Below are 21,652 nucleotides of genomic sequence, written 5' to 3'. Positions count from 1 at the left end.
TTCATATTACTTTTTTTTTCCGCCCACCTTTGAACGTATTATTTCACTTTTAAACCTTTTCTTACACATTTGTCGTCCCCCACTTATATTACGTTTTCTCTTTTTAACTGTTGTTAAATAACCATGACACTGTCATCTTCCGGTACTTCGTTATTCGGTAATTCGTTGGTTCATATATATTTTTAACTCTTCCTATCACCATTTGTCATCACCCTCTCACACGCTTTCTTCCTCTAAATTTTTCTACTTTTTATTTTTTATTTTCACCTTCTCGTAACGTTTTCTTTATAAAAAAACCCTTAGTCATTGTTGTAACGGCTTTTTTAATTCTGAGTTTGGCCGTCATTAGCGCAGTATCCATTAGGCGTTTGATCTTCCAGCGAACAGGTTCGTTTTTATTCTTTTTTTGTTTTCTTTCCCCTTTCTTTATTTTACTCTTACCCCTTATTTTCTCCACTTTTATCCATTTTCCTTACCCGCGTTATAAGTTTTGTTCACTATACTTATAATTTCCTCTTTATCATCTATTATTGTTACATATATTTTCTTCCTCTCAATTTTCATTTTCTTTTCATATTTAAATTTTAAATTAATAAAAACGAATATGTTCATACTTCTTTGCATTATATAACTTCATTTTCATTTCATTCCCTTAATTATGTTATTTTACCCACTTTTTCAATTACCTATGTATACATTTTATTTCCCGCTTCTCTCATCACTTCATTTTATTAATTCTATTTTGTAAAATTATTCATTTTATGTATAAAATTATGCTGTTTATACTTCCTTTTTATTTTTTTATTTTTCTATACTTACTGTGGTTGTTATCTTGTTCTGTTTTTAGCCCTGAAGAAGGCTAGAAACTCTAGCCGAAACGTTGGCACATTAAAATAAGTTAATCGAACTTATTTGTGTTTTTCATTGACCGCACCCCCAACCATCTTCTCCTCATTCATCATCCACGGTCAACTATCTCTCATAATTATCATCTTTAATCTTGTTTATTTGAAGTAAATAATTATCTTTCACTGCTATTAGTAATAAAACAGAAAAATATGAATTATGAAAGAATTCAATAATTAAAGGAAGAGGATTTCTTCCTAAGGGAGGAAAGGGGTTTTTACTCAACCAGCTATGACAAGAGTCATGACTGACTGAGAAATTTGAATAGCCAAGAGCACTCTGTCTTTTCAGATCCATACTAATACATTAATATGAAAACAGCTTAGTTATCTTTTGTTAAACTATTGTATTCTAGACAGTAACACAGTTATTTTTGTTTTTTGCATCTCAAAGAACCCTTAAATATGATTGTCCATAGCAACAGAAAAATAAACATTTTTTGTTTAATATTTTCACACTCCTATTATACGTTATATGGTCCTATGGTTAGAAATAACCAAAAAGGTTATTTTTTACACTTAAAAAAATGTGTCATATCAATTTTCAATCAAGTAGTCTAAAAATAAGCTGGGCTTATTTCGATTTGGATATTCTAACAGGGTTCAAAGGAAAAATTTTTAATAATCTTTAATTCTGTTTATTTAAAAAAATTAATCATCTCTTATTGTAAGTTGTTATAAACATTGAATAATTATAAAATACGGAAGAATTTTATTATTAACAAAAGGAGAAAACAAATGTTTTCGTGTTTCTATTGTTATTATGACAACAGTCAGATTTTACTTTCGGTTACAGTTACATGAATATGAGATATCTGGGGAAATATTATCTTCCTAAATAATAAAATAATAGCAGTTTTGAAACATACTAGGATGTTCGCATATACGGTGTGATTTTTTTCACATCATCAGATTTAAACACTCAGGTTTTTATTAAATACTTTATGATCTTACAAATAGGTAATTATTAACTGACTGTCTTGTCTATTGAAAAAATTTATTTTAACAGTCAATCTAGAAATGGATTAACATTAATCAATAAGAAAAATTATCTCAGGTTAACCCTATAAAATTAAAGTTTTATAATTACTTGGCTTATCAATATCTTTTTTTATCTATTCACCGATATTTTACTTATGTTACTCTCAAAACTAACACTTCATGTATGTGATTCAACCAGATAGTTTTGCAAATATTTAAGAGCACTTTGAAAAAAGACAATTTCTTTGTGTATTTTTCATAGAAACAATGTTTCAATCAAGAACTCTTTATACCAAACTATTCAAAGAGATAATAAGTAAATAAATAAAAGAAACAATAAATATACAGTAGTTGATGCATTGTGGCAAAGCAAAAGCTTGTGCTTGTAAAGAAGCACATTTAATCAAATATTTAACATTGCATAAATTGGTGCATAATTATTGAGTTGATGGACTTAGTGAAACTACTACAAATCGAGAATACTGGACATTATAATTAATGGAACTTGAATATGATTGAGAAACAAAAGTAAGTAATGATTTGAGTAAGAAAGATTACAGTTTATATGATGTTCCATGGCTAACACCTGACATTAGTACTCATAAGTATTTAGTTTTGTAAGAAATTGTATTTCGGTTTCATCATTTATTCTCGATCTTCTGTAAAAAGGATTAATTCAACAATCTTTTTATTTTCAACTTTTTACCCAGGTATTCATAGTCACTAATTAGTTTAATTATGTGAACCACAATTTGGATATCCGCCAGGTTCTTAAAAATATTGTAGCAGCCTGTTGTACAGACTTCTTGAGAGCTACCATCACTGCCTAAAGTGGCAAAGAACCGCCCAACCTACTGGCCATTAAGTGAATTTCACATCATCAGATTTAAACACTCATGTTTTTATTAAATACTTCATGATCTTAAAAATAGGTACTCATTCACTGATTGTCTTGTCTATTAAAAAATTAATTTTAACTGTTGATCTTGAAATGGATTAACGTTAGTCATTTAGGAAAATTATCTCAGGTTAACCCTATTAAATTAAAGTTTTATAATTACTTAGCTTATAAATAATTTTTTATCTATTAACTGATATTTTATTTATGTCACTCTCAAAACTAGCACTTCATATATGTGATTCAACCAGATAGTTTTGCAAATATTTAAAAGTACTTTGAAGAAAGACAATTTCAGAAACAATGTTTCAATCAAGAAATCTTATACCAAACTATTCGAAGAGATAATAAGTAAATAAATAAAAGAAACAATAAATTTACAGTGATTGATGATGCATTGTGGCAAAGCAAAAGCTTGTAAAGAAGCACATCTGATTGAATTCGTCTGTTGCATTATAACAGACTTACTATTACTATATAAAATAAAATGCGTATAATAATAAAAAATAGTTCTAGGTTTCTAAAAATAAATATTGTATAGTAATTATCAATATCAATACCCATGATAATGAGTATAGTATATATAAATTATTAAGGTAAAGCTGAATTTGATATGAATAAATATTTATGGCTTGGAGTAACAACAATCTATGTATGTCTGAATTCCAGGTTATAAGAAAAATGGATCTGAAAAATTGAAAATAAGTTTTTAGAAATGGTTTCTTCTGGTATATAGAGAGGTAGATAGTATTAAACATCATTTCACTTTTACCTCTAATTTGATAAAAATAACTGTTATTTTATTCTCAGAGGAAAAATTCTTTGAATAAAAGGTGATTTTCAATAAAATAAATAATTCTTCATCAACTTCATAGTTGGTTGGATTGGGTATAAAATGAAGGGGAGAAGTGGACAAAGCTTCTGAATAAAGATTACCGAAAACTTAGCAATCTTTAGTGGCTTGTTTCCGCTTCATAATACATGAGCAGTGGAAAAATAAATCCGTTGTTTTATTTTTTTTTCAGGCTGTTTCGAAATGTTAAATAAAAAATTAATTTTTCATTCCGAGCTCCATATGTGTAAAACTATTTACCACATTGGAAAACCTAATAGGACATAATTTAATAAAGAGTAGATTTGCTAAAATATCTAAAAGTGCTACTTACGTTCAATACTCTCCGAGATATACTTTTTTAAAAGTCAACATTTAATAGAAAATCAGTAGGTAGTTAGTGGATTTATTTTGGGAAAATTATATCTCAGGAATTGTACTGATGTCTATTAGCACTAAAAGCTAGTTGAATGTACTATTAAGTAGCTTATGACATTTATTTTCTTAGGAGTTGTAGTTTTCATGATATTTACCAAAATAAATTCACAAGATATGATTTCTAGTGAGCTGACAAAATTTTTGATTCTTGGAAAAATATATCTTAAGAAGTATTCGACTACAGAACTCAAATTAAAGCCAGTTGAATGTACTGTAAAGTAGTTTATTATGTTTATCTTCATAGGAGTAGTAGTTTTTATGAGATTTGATAAAATAAATTCATAAATTGTTGACTTCTAGTTGTTTGGACGAACCTTTTTTGTTTTTTGAAATACTACATCTCAGGAACCATTTTATCATATAATACTATATCCAGGCCATATAGATGTCTGCCAGCACTCAAATCAAAGCCTGGTTAATGTACAATAAAGTAGTTTATCACCTTGATCTTTGTAGATGTATTAGTTTTCATAATATTTGCTAAAATAAAATTATTTCAATTTGTTCAAAACAAAATTCATATTTTTATGCAAATTTCACAAAAACTGCTACCCTTAAGAATTATAAGCTTCATAAACTGCTTTATGCTTAAACTTGCTTTGCTATGAGTGTTCACAGACATCTGTACATCTTTTGGTCCCTAAAGTGTAGTTTTTCATAAACCAAAAGTTTTTTCCGAAAAACTAGAAATCAACATCTTGTGAGTTTATTTTGGCAAATATCAAAAAATTACTACTCCTACGAATATAAATGTCATAAACTGCTTTATGACTACCTATACTCGTTTACTATCTATTAAACTACCTTAATTTGTGTGCCAATAGACACCTTTTTATAGGTTTAATGATTCATGAGATATAGTTTTCACAAAATAAATTCACTTACTACCAACTGATTTTCCTAGTACATTTTTTATTAAATGTTTGTTTTTAAAAAAGTATATCTCGGACTGTGTTAAATGTAAGTAGATCTTTTAGGGCTCTTATTTTATCAAATTTCCTTTTCTTTAAATGCTCTATTAGGCTTTTCTTTTCTTTGCTTAGGGTTCTTGGTAGTTTTAGAGATTTACTTGGAGCTCCGAACGAAAAATAATTTTTTTTTAACTTTTGAAACATCCACCAATTTTTATTATGTCTAACTATAGTTGGCAGACTCGTCTATTTAATACTCGTCTATATTAATAAAAAATTGAGATGAAATAACTGAATTTTTTCTTCTCTTGATCTCTTGGACTATAATCACAGAATATGGTATCCAAAATCACCTTCATCACATAGCAGATGAACCGACATGTCCTCTAAGTAACATGGATAGGTATCTTATCTAAACATATATATGATTTATATATATATTGATTATATGATAATTTATATAAATCAAAATTAAAATAAATTCCAATCAAAAGTAAGTTGTACTGAGTCGTAAGCAATAGAATGTTACAATATCCTACTCAGTGTGGCTTAAAACAAAAAATAAATAAATAAAATCCAATATAGATAGAGCCTTCTGTTTCGTGGTGAAATGAAATTATTGATAAAGCTTTGATAAAACGGAGTTTTAAAACAAAAACAAGTGAGTTACTTATTGCTTGTCAAGGTTCAAATTATGGTGTACCCTTTAACATTCTCACAGTTGTGATAACTTTAACTGAACAATTTAATAAATATTACTTCTTTTTTTTTACTATGTACTATCATGGCTTCTTATGTCCATTTGTGACATAGTAAATAGTATTGAAGATTAATTGTTTAAACATTTTATTTTATTTTTTATACTCTCATTTTGCTTTAAGGTCAAAAATTAAGAACCAAAAACACAATGCTTTTTAACCCATAATATACTTTTTCTTTGTGGATGGTTTGGACGTTTATTTATTCATTTATTTTGATTCATTATTCATATAGTAATAACTAAATTAATGACTGAAGAGGACACAGTACCCCTGGAACGCGGTGGAAGAAAAAATGTATGGATTAAGAACCATTTTCAGTTCTTAATTGTTGACCTTGAAGCTATGTGTGAGTTTTAAAAAAAAATAAGTGAAGGTCAGATGGTGAAACAAATTTTATTTATTATCTTTTAAAGTTAGTAGTTTTTATCTCTTAGGCCACTTCAAAAAATATTAAATATTAAGAAACTGCCTTGTATCCCTCTCCCTTTTTCGTCTCCTCCCGTTCTAGTTCCTATGAGGGGTAAATATGACTTTTCTCCCAACTAAAATGGTAATAGAAAAATATATAAGCAGTTTTAATGAGTAATACTTGTGTGTTTTATCAATAATTCATTTTTTCGACTAATACTATTATTATTACTTCCGCTCGCATCGCTGACCCAGAAGGAATGAACGAACCCCTCAACTTATCTTTTTCAGTGTTGTTGGGGTCTTTGCTGACATGTGGAGTTTTGTAAAAATGATTTTTAAAGTTCCCGCCGCTGCTGCTTGTTTTGTACGTTATACCATCTCAATATATTTTAATTATAAAATAACTATTACTATGGTAAGATTTGTTTTCCTTAAAACAAAAATGTTTAGTGGTACATACACTGTAATCATTCCAAATGACAACTGATATTTTCAACAGGCTAAACATAAGATAAATTGAATTGGGCGTAGATAACAACGACCTTCTTATCAGTTGTAATAACAAATTGATTTTGATAAGGCCAAAACAAATTCTGGAGGTTATGTGTGTGTTACATTCCACCGGTGAAAGGCATGGTCTGTTATCAATTACTTCTTTATTTTGATTACTGGAAATTGATTTAGAACTTGATCTGCCCTGATTAATATTTTGATTGCCAAGATGCCACTTGGTCGACACAAAGTGCCATTTAGTGGTAAAGCTAAAAAGCAACAGCTTAAAGAGAAAAAACAAAGGCAGCAACATACAAATTTGTTGGCAGGCAGTAAGTGGCTTCTTTATTAGTTATAAGTATTTGATATTCAAGCCAAATCGTGTTATACTTACTTGAAATTGTGTTTTATTGATACTTGTAGATAAAAATTTCAAGACTTTGTTATTGGGAGAAAGCAGTAATGAGGGGGAAGATGATAATGTGCAGTCTCTCAATAAACAACCAACATGGAGAAAAGGCAGAAATAACCCTAACAGGTAGAAGAACAACTTAACATGGTGAATTATTTGTACTCTCAAATGTAATAACATTTGCGGAACTAAGTAGTGTTAATTTTTATTTTTAAAAAATGATGTTAAATATAACCATGGTCTCTCTTGAAATGCTTCTCACAACTATGTCAGAGATCAACAATGTCTGTAAAATTGATTTCAATGTATTTTTTACATGTTCATTTTTGTTTTAGTAATATGTTACAATCAACAATAACTTTTGATTGTAAATTCTATGTGTTGTGGAAAAATACATTTAAATGCTATTTATGATGTTAGATGCCAATTTCTTCCTATTTTTATATTGATTTTAAAGCAAAATTTATAGAAAACAAGTCTTCATTTAACAATGTATAGTATTAAATTTTTTTTTTTTCGTATTAGTAAAATTGTTGCAGTAATTTTTGCAATATTGCAGCAATAATTAGTGACTAATGTTCACATTAGAATAAGTTTATTTATTGTTTTAGTGAGTGATTTCTAGTCTATTGATTTCATTTACTTATGATTATTCCTGTATGCTAATGAAATATTTTGGAATCTGATACTTCTATTTAGTTTAAATGAGTTCATTGTACCTTCAGAACTATTTTTAGCTAAATTGTATTTACAAATTTTGTTTATTATTCATTTATAAGCATTCCTTCAGCTGCCAGAATTGTTTGAAGTTAAAATCATTTTTCTTGAAATAGCAGTTTCTCACATTATTCTCATCACTCTTTCTCGAACTAGGATAAACACCTCTGTGGCTGCCTTCTTGTTCTCGTTACAAATACTTTGCTTTAAATCAAAGCATTGGATATGATTATTACTCCATAAAATGTTGCCAACTTACCTGGCCAACACTTTTCAGTCATGACCTTTTGTCGACATTTCTTGTTGACTGTCTATTGCTACATTTTAAAATATACATTTGGTACCAGGGTCTCCTAATAATTTGAATTCTGCTTGCAAATTAATAATATTTTAGTATAAAAGAAAAACTAGTTTGGGAGAATATAGGTTATTAATATAAATACTCCTTTTTGTCTATGAGAGTGAAACTGATTATGACATTTGAAGTGTGAAACCAGTTGGTTTCCATTTTATTATTTTAACAAACCTGCTTATTTCTCTATATTGAAAAAATAAACTCATTTAAATTCATTATTTTTTTACTTTTAGATATAATTTGCAATTCCATCGTGAAAGTAAAGAAGAGCAACAGCAAAGCAAAGAAGAAGCCAGAAAAACATTGCAGCCAGTTTCAGAAGAAAGCTTAGAAATTGATATAGATTCATATTTTCCTAAAGAACTTAATTTCCCTGTCCGGCCACCATGGGATTTTAGTATGTCAAAAGAAGAACTTGATGCAAGAGAAAATAAATATTTTACGGTAAATCTGTTCTAAAAACTATCTAATTAAAAATTACCAATACACTCAGTTATCACTGTCTTTGTTATAATAATGTAGACCCTTTATAGTTAAGTTATGTATATCATAATGCTTATCCTCTATTATAAGTTTCTGCTGAATTAGAATGTAATGATCTATTTGATTGATTAAATCTTTTTTAGTTTGATGAATACTATTTTCTAATCGATGAGCTAATGGAAGCCAAATCACTTCAAATGTTATCATTCTCCCTTCAAAAATAAGAATGAAAATGAAAATAATTGTGTTCATTGTGTATATACAGCTACAATCTGGCAAAATGTATATGGCCAAAATCGACTTTATAAATTAGTTTAAAACGTCTGAATTTGACTTACAGAGTCAAGTTAGTTTAGAGGGTAATCATACTTTCGAGAGTGAATCCTCTTATTACATTTTTTTTTTTTTGTAATTCAAGATTAAAATTGTTATAATTTTATTTCTTGACTTTCCAATTTACGCCTATAACTGATCAAGGAGAAGATGGTTGAGTTTTGGTATAGAAAGAAATACACAGTAAATTTAATTCATTAGGATAACATATCCGGAGTTTTGAAGCACTACCTCCATGGCTGGAATATTATATTTGTTGAATTTCAGAATAATTTTTCCCGTACTTGGAAACATTTTTCATAACTGAAATTACCCTGATGAAGGACAACTTAGGTCAAAGTGTTGGTACATATTAAAGTAGTACCTATTGTACTTATATTGTGCCTATTGGACCTGGAAAACCTGGATTAGTTAGGAAATTTTCTTAACTTGAAAAAGTTAGTGAATTTTTTTTTAACAAAAACACTGAAAGTCGGTAAATTTTACAAGCCAAAGGAGTAAGAATCTGAGTCATTATTTGTCACAATAATTTTAAATAATAGTGATATATATTTAACGCTCAAGTGTAAATATGATACATTAAACTTATTATAGTGTGTTTTAATTAAATTTTAGTGATAAACAATAATGGATATTGTTACTAGAGATCATCGAACTCCAATCTTCTATTGTAAAATAGCATGTCAAGTAATTGTTTTCTCATTTATTGCTTCATAGTATTGTAGAAGTTAAGATGATTTATTAAAAGAATTACATATAATGTCCTACTTTACCTATTTTATTAACTGAAAATGTTTCTCAAAGTAACCTGTAAAAGTCAGAGAATTCCACATTAAGGTTTTGTCGACACCCTCTACTTGCTCTGTATTTCCTTGCTGTATCTCTAACAACCTTTTCCTTCATTTTTTCTCCTTATTATCCTGATCATATATGTAAAAAAAAAAAAAGTGTGGCTGGGTTATTCTGTATATTTTCCTTCTTTTTTTTTTCTCTGGTTTAGAATTATTTACTCATTTTTATTTCTTTATTCCAGGATTATATAAAAAGTATTGAAAAAAAGTTTGATTGGTCAGAACTCAGTTATTTTGAATTGAATCTTGAAACATGGCGCCAACTGTGGAGAGTCCTAGAAATGGCAGATATTATTCTTTTTATTACTGATATAAGATTTCCTGTACGTATGACTATTTTCATGTTTAATATTAAGTTTACATTTAAGTTATTTTAAAAAGAAATATTTGATTTGTCTAGGCATTGATGTTTCCACCTTCAATATACACTTATGTTGTAAAAGTTCTTCGTAAACATCTAATTGTTGTTTTAAATAAAATTGACTTAGCACCTGCTCCATTAGTGGTTGCATGGAAGCATTATTTGAAAAAAAAATACCCTGGCCTCCATATTATTATGTTCACTTCCTTTCCATCCTACAATCTGAGAGATACTTCTGAAAAAAAAGGTAACTTTATTTTTATTTTATCATTTAAAAGAAAAACTTCGGGCTAGAACATAAATCTGTACAACTTTCTTATCATTTTATCTAAGACTTAATTACTTAATTTTCATGGTCAATGATTTGATAAAATCAATACTAGACCATTTTTACACCCATCCCTAAATTTATACCAAATCAGGCTTGGCGTTTTGAAAATGTAAATGTGTCAAAGAAAATATGTTTGTGCATGGGTAAACAAAAGTGGTTGATAGAATTTGATAAAATTGACATAGGGCCATCATGGTACAAACTGATATAATTTCTGCAAATTTCTTTAAAATAGGATTAACTTATTACTGATAGCAGATGATAAAACAGAATTAAATCAAACACAGGGCTAGTTTAACTTAGGAAATCTGATTAAATCAGGAAAAATCACCAGTTTTCCTTGACAATACACTGATTTCTTAGACAGCCACAGTACATCATACACTTGGTCTGACAATGGATTGAAGAATACCCAATATTATGAAGAGTTGAAGTGGCTTTATCCTTCCTACCTTTGTAAGTATTTCCTGAGATCCTTTTTCTACCAAATCATCCAAATGATTATAATAGGTGTCATGCCTATCACATGGATTTGACTACAAACATACAGTCATGAATCCAATAATGTTCCTTGATTTGCATAATGTAAAATGTGGGATGGAGGATCAATTCTGAGGACAAGACTTTCTGCTTAGAAAAAATGCAGTATCTTACTAATCAAAAAATGTATAAGTTACAGCATTTATAATTAACCATTTTCTAGGACCAAAAATACTGCATACAAATTATTGATTTTACCATTTTGCTACAAATTTAAATTCCATAAGTAGTTTTTCTGATCACAGTGATGTTGGAATGCCTAAAATGGTTTTTGAAGGATACTGCATTCTTGAAAGTAATGCAGAAATTTTTTTTAACTTCCTGTTTGAATGCAAAGTTTTCCTACTTGCAAAATCTAACTTCAAACTAAAGAATTAGTTTAAACTTTTACATTATTTGCATATTATAACATTAGCTTGATTTAATATATAAAATTAAAACCTAAAAATTAATTAGCATCCTTGCTCTATCTCTTTTTACTATAATCCCTCGTTAAAGATAATTAGTGTGTTTTCAGCTATAAATATCAATTCTGGTTAAATATTACCTTCACACTGCTTTTCACCATTAACTTGAAGTTATTTTTTAGGATTACAAGTAAAAAGACGTAAAGGCAAAATGAGAATGGCGGCAGAAGGAGCTCAAACCCTTTTCGATGCTTGTAAAGATATTGTCAAAGAACAAGGTATTTTCTTTCAATTGAAATTATTTGTTTTAGTATAACTGTATTGAATAAATTTTATTCAGTAAAATTTTTGTAAATAAGAAGGTTTTTTGAGTATAGGTACATACTTTCAAAACTAAAGTATAAAAACAACGTAATATGCTGTTGAAGCTTATTTTTTTATATTTTTTTTTGTTTAATTATATTTCTGAAATGAAATACATTAATTAAATTGTCCAAAAAAGAAATAATAATATTTATACATGTGATTGTTTATCTTATTTTCTTTAGGCTTGAAAAAATTCTATCAATATTGAAAATTTTACAGTAATTGTTTTTAATTTGGTTCAATACATATTTAATAATGAATACTTTTAATAAGGCATACTTATTTCTATTTATCGAAATTTCTGTAAATCTCATTTTTCTTAAGAATTTATGCTCAGTTTAGATCAATTGGTCTGGTAGTTCTCTGTTTAGCATCTGAGTAGTAAATAAATAGAAAACCTTCTGATTCAAGGTCATTTTAATTGTCATAGTTAAATAACTTGTTTAGTTAATTACCTGACTATGGCAAAGTCAATAGGAAGGTATTCGGTTTAGGGGTGTCACATGACCTGCTTGTTTTTGTGCTGAAGGCTCAACTGCTTTTTAAGTTTAATGACTGTTTGATGAGATCTCATCTTAAATTGTTTTGAAACAATTTAAACTCAAAATGCTGAGATATTATTATATTAAATGAGCTAAATCTGTCCATAAGTAGTGTTGTAACCATTTTTGAGGGAATAATTTTTAAGCTTGATGTCTCAAGTTACACAGTAATATTGTGTGAGTGTTTTGAAATAATTCGAGCTCAAAATAGTGAAAAGATATTTTATTATATTTCACAACCTCCTTAATTGGCAGAGCGCTGTCTGTGGCTGTCATGAGAAATGACTGAATTGGAAACTGTTTATGTTTTGTTATGACATTCTTTGTGAAATGTCCATTGAATAACTGATAGACAATTGGTTTCATTAACTTATCATGATCCATGGGTGTTAATTATGAATTATTGCTTAGAAATTAGGTGTGTTTCGTGGTTTTATGGTCTATCTTGAACCTGGCTTTGATATAAATTAGAAATTAAATATTTTATGGACCCATTTACCATTTCAGAGAGTATTGTGAATGCTAAGAAATTATGTATATTTATAGAGATGTAAAAACTAGTTTCTGATATCTTGCATTAGGGTGAAGAAGTCAATTAAGATGAAATTTAATGTTACACTAAATGTAATTTTCTCATTACTTTTACAAAATCATTTTAGTCTAATTAATATTAATATATATTAAGTAAAAATAGTAAATTATGTGGTAAAACTGTTTAAGATTTCCACTCACATCACAACACAAGATGTACATTGGAAACTGTTTTTATTTGGTTAGGTAAATTTTTTATCAAATGTAATGCAGTTAGCAAATCATAGACAATTGATTTCATTATAAATTTGGTACTAATTGGTTTAGAATACGAGGTATTTGATAGTATAGAATTTTTTTAAGTGATTATGTATAAACTTACAATTTTTTTTTCTTAAGTTGATTTAAGTTCCTGGCAAGAGAAAATCTCTGAAGAAATGACTGTTGAAAATGAAATTGGTGAAGAAGAAGTAGAAATTGGCAAAACTGTTCATGTAAGTGTATATTTATTATTTTTACTTTTCTTTTATTTGTATTATTAATTATTTGCTTCATTGTCACAAATAATAAAGCGTTTCCACAACATCCCAAGGAAACTGCCACTGATAGAAGTCCTTTATTTATCATATAATTTTTCGTTATTCTTGGATGGCAGTGTGTTCAGCATACAGTAACTCGCACCTCCTGATGTTTCCTTAATGTTCCTGATGTTGCTAATAATAATAAAAAGATACTCATGTAATGATGTAATTACTCATGTAATGATTCCTGCCTTCCAGTATGGCGTGCAGTACCAGCGAACAAACTCACATATTTCTACATAACTTCTCAAATATACTACACGAACGCTGCCAAGCTAAATTTTATTACTGTGTAGAGCCTAATTAGATTTAATTATAGTAAATATTCTTTGCTACATCTGTAATTTGCTCAGCAGTTTTTTTATGCATTTCTGCATAATTAAAAGCTCTTTAGAAAAATATACATTTTAAAACTAATTGTACTCCTAAGGGTATTGAAAAAATTAGATACATTTCTAATTTTTTTAAGCTTTAGACTACAGTGAGATATTTTGATGGTGAGCTGCTAACACCTCCTGCTATCTACAAGCAGTGATCATACTCTCTAGGAGGACAGTTGACAGTATGTTCTATTCTTGTGGTTTATTATAAGATACATTATAATGAACAGGATTCTTCTCCATACCTCCCATATAAGAGGTATTGTCAGCTCACTGTGTATTTACTGTTTGATGTCCTATTATTCTTTGTAAGTTTGTTATCCCCTTAATCCTCTGAACTTAAAATTCAATGGTTAAGTATTAAGAATAGTTAGTCTCAAAAAATATAATTGTTTGTTATTTTTCAGCTAAAATATCAAGATACCAGCTACAGAGTTCATAAAATGTATGAAGCAGGAGTTTTAACTATTGGTTGTATCGGTCAACCAAATGTTGGAAAATCTTCTCTGATGAATGCACTAATGGGGAAAAAAGTATGCTCACTGTTCACATTTATATCATATCATTTTTTATCAGGTTTGCCTTTATTATTTAATAAATGAATTTAAATACAGGTTGTTAGTGTGTCTCGAACTCCTGGTCATACGAAGCACTTTCAAACTATCTTTTTAACAAACACGGTGAGGCTGTGTGATTGCCCAGGATTGGTATTTCCTTCAAAAGTTCCCAAGTCCTTACAGGTAAGTGTAATTTGCAATGATAAAAAGAAAAAGATATCATCTAATTAGTTTTGTCTTGTTTATGATTAGTTAATAGTTAAAGTCTATATGGTTAGTTTTTTAAATTCCTGTGTTAAGGATGTTACTGTCTTTCAATTGTTATTGACCTATTTATTTCATTCTTGGTTTTATTAAGGCCAAATGAATTGGAAGAAACAATAGATAAGTACTTGAAAAAAAAAGAAGCAGAATTGAAAGATTTTAAAGACAACTACTATCATTATTATAAAATAAATTAATAGTAAAAGTAAAAATTAATAACCAATCAATAATAACTTCAGTTTCAGTTGATAATAGGGCTTGCAGTTTTTATTAATATACTACACATAAAATGGAAATTAAATCAAAAACTATTCATTTTACAAAAATATGATTAAAACAAATGATGTAAAGAATTTAATCTACCACAGTTTTCATTCCAACTTTTTTTTCCATGCTGGGCCAAACAAAATATTTTGAAAAAATGGTATTTTGGGCAGCATTTTCTAAGATGGTAGCAATTACTAAAAAAGGAGGCGGTTGCAAACTTAGCATGTTTGTTTAGGATGTCGAAATGTATTGCCACGTTTCATTTTTCCTGCATTTGTTTTCACCTTACCTCATGTTTAGATTGTTTCTTCCTGGGCTAACTCTGAAAGGGGGCACTCTGATGTACTTTCTCACTGCCCATCCTTGGCTAGCAAAATAATTAGAAAAGGGCTGAATGGTTTTTAAAAAAAACTTCTTAATACATCTCGATGTTTCAGTTATGCTAGAAAGTTGAGCCTTTTTAAGTAACTCTTACATCAAATCTCACCCATTTAAATAATCATTTTTGTTAGTTTGGCATCGAAGTAAGCCTTACTGAGAATGATTCTTGTAAATAATTAATAAACATTATTACCTTTTATATCAATCTAAACATTAAAATCACTTCTTTTTTTTTTTTCTTACCTCCTGGAGCAAAGAAGAAGGCATTTACAAATATATATATATACATATACCGCCTATTTCATTTTCTTGTTTTGCCAGGATGGCATTATAAGAATGGTTGCCGGGTCCGCTGAAGGCGGTGTCAACCATGATGGCATATGTTTGCCTGGATGCTCACTAGGACTAGGTTAAAATCACTTAAAAAAATTAATTATAACTTAAAAATAAAGCAACTCTAATTTGGATGTAATGTAGGTTACATACTGTGAATTATTTAGAGTGGGAATCTAGAGTTCAATCATTTTCAGTTAGATTTATTAAACAAATTGCTTGTTAATTGTTAATGTCTTGTTTTGATAATCAAGAAAGAAAACATGAAGTTAGATTTCTTAGTCTTAAGAATGTGAAAGGTTTTACTTTCAAGTTAGTAATGGATAGTAATATTCCACTGATTATTATTAAAAATAATTTGAAACAATTCTTCCTCGCCCTGAATGCTATACTGATTAAAGATAATATAATATTTTACTTCAAAATATTTCTTTTAAAGATTTTGATGGGAAGTTTTCCAATCGCCCAGCTGAGTAACCCTTACACATGTATTCGATTCCTGGCTGAACGAGTTGATTTAGTGTCTCTTCTCAAGTTGCAACATCCAGAAAAAGATGACCAGTGGTGTGCCATGGACATATGCGATGGTATTTCATTTTTCATTTATTTGTGCATTAATAATTTTAAATTCATATAGGGGGTACAAATAAGTTTCCACCATATTCTATCTAAAATTAAAAATTTGAAATGAATGAACGGTTCATCAACTTTTATTCAAAGTATTGTCTATTGCTAACCACTATCGTTTTCCATCTTTCTGGCAACATTCGGATGCCATGTCGGAAGAATTCTTCACCTTTTGAGGCTATCTAGGAATGGACATGATTTTTGGTATCTTCATGTGATGTAAAGTGCTGCACAGACAGAATAGATGATATCTCCTGGAACAAGTGATAATTAAAATAGGCAATGCCTGGTGAATATAGTAGGTGGGAAAGGATTTCTCAATACACTATCGACTTTCCACTGAGTTCTTTGCCTTCCACATCAAGCTCACCGTTTTTAAACATTTGAAACCACTCACAACTTCTCCCATTTAAAGCCTTACCATATGCTTCTACCAGCAATCAATGTGCCTCAGCTGCAGATTTCCTCAAACTAAATAAATAAATTAAAAGTTCCCTAAAATGACACTTATTTGGCACAAAACTTGACGTTTTCGCATTAAAATAATTATGTGATGCGGAGTGACTATTACTTTAAAGTTATGTTGTTACCATATGATCAAACTTAAGATATAATGTTTAACAGCTGACAATTTCAGCAAAATCTTTTATAAAATGGCGGAAACTTATTTGTACACCCATTGCAAATACTGCCCTCCTTAGGTATATTGTCCTAAATGAATTTAAATCATTTTGAAAATGTGAAATTATAAATTTTGTTTGTACCTCAGAGCTGTTTGAAATTTAAATTTTAAACATTTAAGTTATTAGTACTCACACAGAAAAAAAAAAACAGATAGCTTAGGTTATTTAAAGTCAGCAAACAGATGGATTATGTCACAGCCATCACATATATGAAAAACGTATTGTATTGGATATTTACATGAAAATACTCTTCCCTATTAATTTATTTATTATAACTGGAATTAGATAAAGACATATGTTTGTATGTGAATTATTACTTTTAGAAATACATAATAACATTTTTTACCTCATCAATAGTTACATTGTCCATTATAAATGCATGTTTCATTTTATTTTATCATTAATAGCACAATGTAGTTTTTTACCTTATCAGTAGTTTACTGATAAGGTTAAAAAGCTATTATGAATTCCTAAAACCGAACTAGATTTAATCATCCAATCAAAGCTTGAAATATAACCCACTATTTATATTCGTAATATAAATTATACTTTGAAACCAATGAAGTGAATGACATTAATATTTTAAAGAATTACTGGTTCAAAAATCATTATTATTGAGAGCATGAAAGGAATTAAAACACTGCCCTGCCCTCTGGGAACTCATTTAGCGCTAGGACAGCAAAACTGACTTCTAATTCAAACATAAACAGATTTATTAATTTTATAAATTGTTAAACTAATTTCTATGAAGAGAAGATGGTTGGGGGTGGAGTTAGTGAAGAACACAAATAAGTAAAAACTTATTCATCAGTGCCAACGTTTTGGCCAGAATTTCTAGCCTTCACCAGGTCTAAGAACAAATAAGAAGATAATGTCCAATGAATAAAAGGATTTTTTTTTTGGCCAAGACTCCTATTGGAGTCCTATACTGAACCTTGGATGAGTTTTTACTAGATAACATGTTTGAATTAATTTGTTAACAATTAAAATCAAGGAAAAGAAGTAAGATTCAGCTTATAAAGAAAAAGAGGAAAAATACTTAATTTTCGATTATGTATAAATAAATTTCAACTGATGCATATCAACTGATAATCTACCTGATGCATAATTGGCCTCTGGTACTCAAGCTCTTTTCACTATTAAATATTGAAGTAACATTGTATGAAGACAAGAGGAGATAATCATTTTACACCTGAAGAATAGAAGAATATTTATATTCTTTCATATACTTATGTGCTATATTCTGCATACATATTGTTTTATATTTAATTTTATATCCTTAAATTAATAAAAAATTAAATTCTCTTAGTAGATATTAGGTAAAGAAAAAATCGATTTCATTAATAAAAAAAAATATAATCATAAAATATTGGCTCTTTTTAAAATAAATAATGTTAGTTTATGTACAGATATTAATATTAAAAAGCAAGTGGTATGTTACAGAAAAATTTATGTACACTAGTAAGATAGAACTATGGTCCCTTCTATGAGCTTAGAGAAATCATGTTAACAAATAGCATGTGGACTGTGGGTTAGATGGCATTCTTTTTTAAGAGACTCCAAAAATAAAGATAGGACCATACTTAACTCCAGCCTGGTCACATTCGTTCTGAAATCGATATTGGATGAGTTTGGCTGGTACATTATTTTTTTATCAAGTTTGTATATTGGGCCAGGCTGGACACTGTATTCCCCCCCCCCCCACCTTAAGTGTAACTCGACACCTATTGTGTGATATTTTTTTTTATTTGCATTCTCTTGACTCCTGGAATAGGTTATAGCATAATCTGACTAAGTTAACTATTGTTACATTGCTTCTATTCTAATCTTAATAAAAAATTAAAGTCAACATTTAAACTTTAAGATTCATTTAAACCTTTCTTATTTATGTCACTACTTGGTTATTGAAGTATCAAATTACATTATCTGAAGAAAAAGTCAAAAAGGAATTCCCTTGATTAATGTAGTATCCAAGAAAACAAACAGTAGAAGAAAATGGCCGAGGAGGAATGTCAAATTATTAGAGACTACTAAGCAGTGATGAATTGGTTTGACCTCAACCTAACTGAGCAGACCTCCACTTTCAGGAAATGAAGTACTATTACCTTTATAAAGGATATGTTGACATTAAATTCTAATGTAAGCTCCTGATGGCCAAAGGGTCGCTACTACAATGTATTGTATGTTTAATTTTTTAAATAGACTGGATAATTCCTTTAATAAGTGTGAAGTTGTGTCCCCAACATTTTGAAGGTAGAGATACATATCCATTCAAAGAAAATTCTGACATTCATTAATGGAGAGTGGAGATATCTGGTAGGCAAATGTGTAACTTAATCATTGCTAAATTTGGAAAGAGTATATTTAAACTGAGGATGTAGGATTGGAGGATGTTGTGTGTGGAATTTTACAATTATTATAAAAGGAGCAGAGAAAACAAAATGAAAGTAAAGAAAAAATGGTTTCAACAGAATGGTCTATTCTTTAAGGGATATGCCCATTCATGAAGCTGTTGTTTTATTTTAATCTCTTAAAAATAATAAATAGTTAATTTTCATGGGTTTCCTACCCTCTTACCCCTAAGGAACTCCTAGAAAGTTAAATCATAACTTTTTATTTTGGCAGAATAGTTTGATAACCTGTAGGATTACCCAACCTGCATTTCCTGTCCTTGTTGTATTGCCTTGTCTAACACAATTACAGGAACAAAACAATGCTTATAAAACTCAATCACAATTTTTTTAATCAAATTAAATTACAGGTTGGGCTTTGAAGAGAGGATTTTATACTGCACGAGCTGCTCGGTTGGATACCTATAGAGCTGCCAACCATCTTCTGAGGTTGGCGTTGGATGGCAAGATTACATTTTGTATGCGACCTCCTGATTACACTAAGACTCAAGGTTAGGAACTTTTTATATTTGTTTGTTATGAAACTGATGAATAATTCGTAGTATGTATTATTCTCTCCAAATCAGTTATTAGTTATAGCTTACTATATTATTATTTTATTATTACAATTTTAATTGGATCATAGTTATTGCCTGCCCTTGCTCAACAGGTAAGCATACCCCCAATATATATATATTCCTTTTCAATTGAGGATGGGGCATAAATACGTTTACACCATATCAGATAATGGTGTCAGATTACTGTCTATGCTTCCTCTATGATTGCTGAACTTAAGTATTGGTTGATTTTTATTTAATTCTGATCAGATTTTTATCAAAATAGGTTGTTTTGTTCAAAAAATTTTAATTTCAATACTTTTGATATTTTTAAAAACAATTACTTCATAAATTTTCATTGATTTTTTGTCAAAAAGTTAGTACTGCCGCAAATTATTACTTAGTGGTTTATTATTTTAATTAATTATTTATAATATTTATAAATAATAAAGAACAAAATATCTGATGTGCCCACTCACTCTGCTTTCCTTTCCACATCGGGTGCCAAGTCCACTGCAAAAATGTTTGCTGTATTTTGGTTAGTATTTTTCCAATTACAATCTTTGTTTGCCATTTAATTATGTTTTGAATGAGCATTTAGAATATTCCAGAAGTATAGTTTTTGATTTATTCTAAAAATTAATTGAATGACTTATTATATAATATGAATGTGACAAGCCACAACTTTGAAAACAAATAAAATTTTGTAAAAAATCCTTCTCTGTTTCTCTACAAAGCTATTTATTGTTTTCTTTTATCTAATACCATAATTACAATGTATTTACCTATTGTAGAATATGAACTAAATAAAGCATTAAGTAAGAATTGTTAAATTTTGTGAAACTGCTCTACTGAACAATTTTCTTAAGTAAACAAGTTATTATGGGAGCCTGCCATCATCTAATGAGGTGCTTGATGCTCTATTTTTTTGTTATTGGTATTTATACCCCACTTTCCATTACATTCTATAATTTTCCTCGGTATGTAGTTTTATTTTATTATTTTATAGATAATTTAATTACTTTTCAGATACCCGCTGCAATCCATATAAAAAAACAACAAAATCAGTCCATCCAGTCAATAGATAATATTCAAATTTTGTAAATAATCATTATTTATAATAATTTTATTTTTAAACAGACGAATGGAAAAGCCATCATGATGTTCATACCGTGGAATGGATTCAAGCAGCTACTAAAGGTCATCAGCAGGAATTGCTTTCGTTGTCTGAAGATGAATATTCTGATGAAGGAGCGAGGGGGAGCGAAGCTGGAAGTGTTAAAACTGCTGAATCTCATGAAGAAGAAGACAGCGATGATGATGATGCTCTACAAAGCACTAATAAATTTCAGGCATTAAATCTTGCCGATTAAATCTGTTTTTGTTCTTTTGTAATTTTATCAATGTTATTTTGTTAATAATGTTGAATTTAAGATATTTAACTTTTAATTGTTATCAAATTATAACATCGTTGATCATATCAATCAACTTAACAATCTTGTCATTAAAAAATTTTAATTAAAACTTTTCAACATCGGCCAATTCAGTATAATATGAGTTATTATTGTATCTTTACTGAACTAAAGATTTTATTTTGCATCTGAACCAAGTTCTACTTAGTTGAGTTTTACATTTTGATTATCTAATCATAATTAATTTATGAAATAAATGGAATATTAGCTAAGTGTATGGTAAAATTTGTATCATAAAATTTTTATGTATACTTGAAAGACATAAATGATTATTTAGCAATAATCAGCTGTGAGATTCATTA

The 21,652-nt window shown here is 28.8% G+C and overlaps 1 protein-coding gene and 1 long non-coding RNA gene across 2 annotated transcripts; one reads left to right on the top strand and one right to left on the bottom strand.

Annotated features, from left to right (window-relative positions):
* Positions 1 to 6,037: 6,037 nt before the first annotated feature.
* LOC136796886 (uncharacterized) lies at positions 6,038 to 6,601 on the bottom strand. Its single transcript, XR_010844671.1, has 2 exons — positions 6,367 to 6,601; positions 6,038 to 6,268 (listed from the first exon to the last, which is right to left on the bottom strand). It is a non-coding gene; the product is annotated as an uncharacterized lncRNA (long non-coding RNA).
* Ns4 (Nucleostemin 4) lies at positions 6,452 to 21,252 on the top strand. Its single transcript, XM_014427808.3, has 13 exons — positions 6,452 to 6,501; positions 6,637 to 6,961; positions 7,053 to 7,167; positions 8,347 to 8,557; positions 9,963 to 10,103; positions 10,181 to 10,388; positions 11,602 to 11,697; positions 13,258 to 13,352; positions 14,227 to 14,352; positions 14,434 to 14,559; positions 16,061 to 16,208; positions 19,693 to 19,833; positions 21,019 to 21,252. The coding sequence occupies exons 2-13, from the start codon at positions 6,859 to 6,861 to the stop codon at positions 21,249 to 21,251; spliced, it is 1,743 nt and encodes a 580-aa protein (XP_014283294.1). The 5' UTR covers positions 6,452 to 6,501; positions 6,637 to 6,858; the 3' UTR covers position 21,252.
* The last annotated feature ends 400 nt before the right edge of the window (positions 21,253 to 21,652 follow it).

The sequence above is a fragment of the Halyomorpha halys genome, unplaced genomic scaffold (genome assembly GCF_000696795.3).
Source record: "Halyomorpha halys isolate HHAL.00 unplaced genomic scaffold, Hhal_1.1 Scaffold673.1, whole genome shotgun sequence".
In the NCBI taxonomy this organism is placed as follows: Eukaryota; Metazoa; Arthropoda; class Insecta; order Hemiptera; family Pentatomidae; genus Halyomorpha; species Halyomorpha halys.
This window is presented reverse-complemented; position numbering and strand designations above follow the sequence as displayed.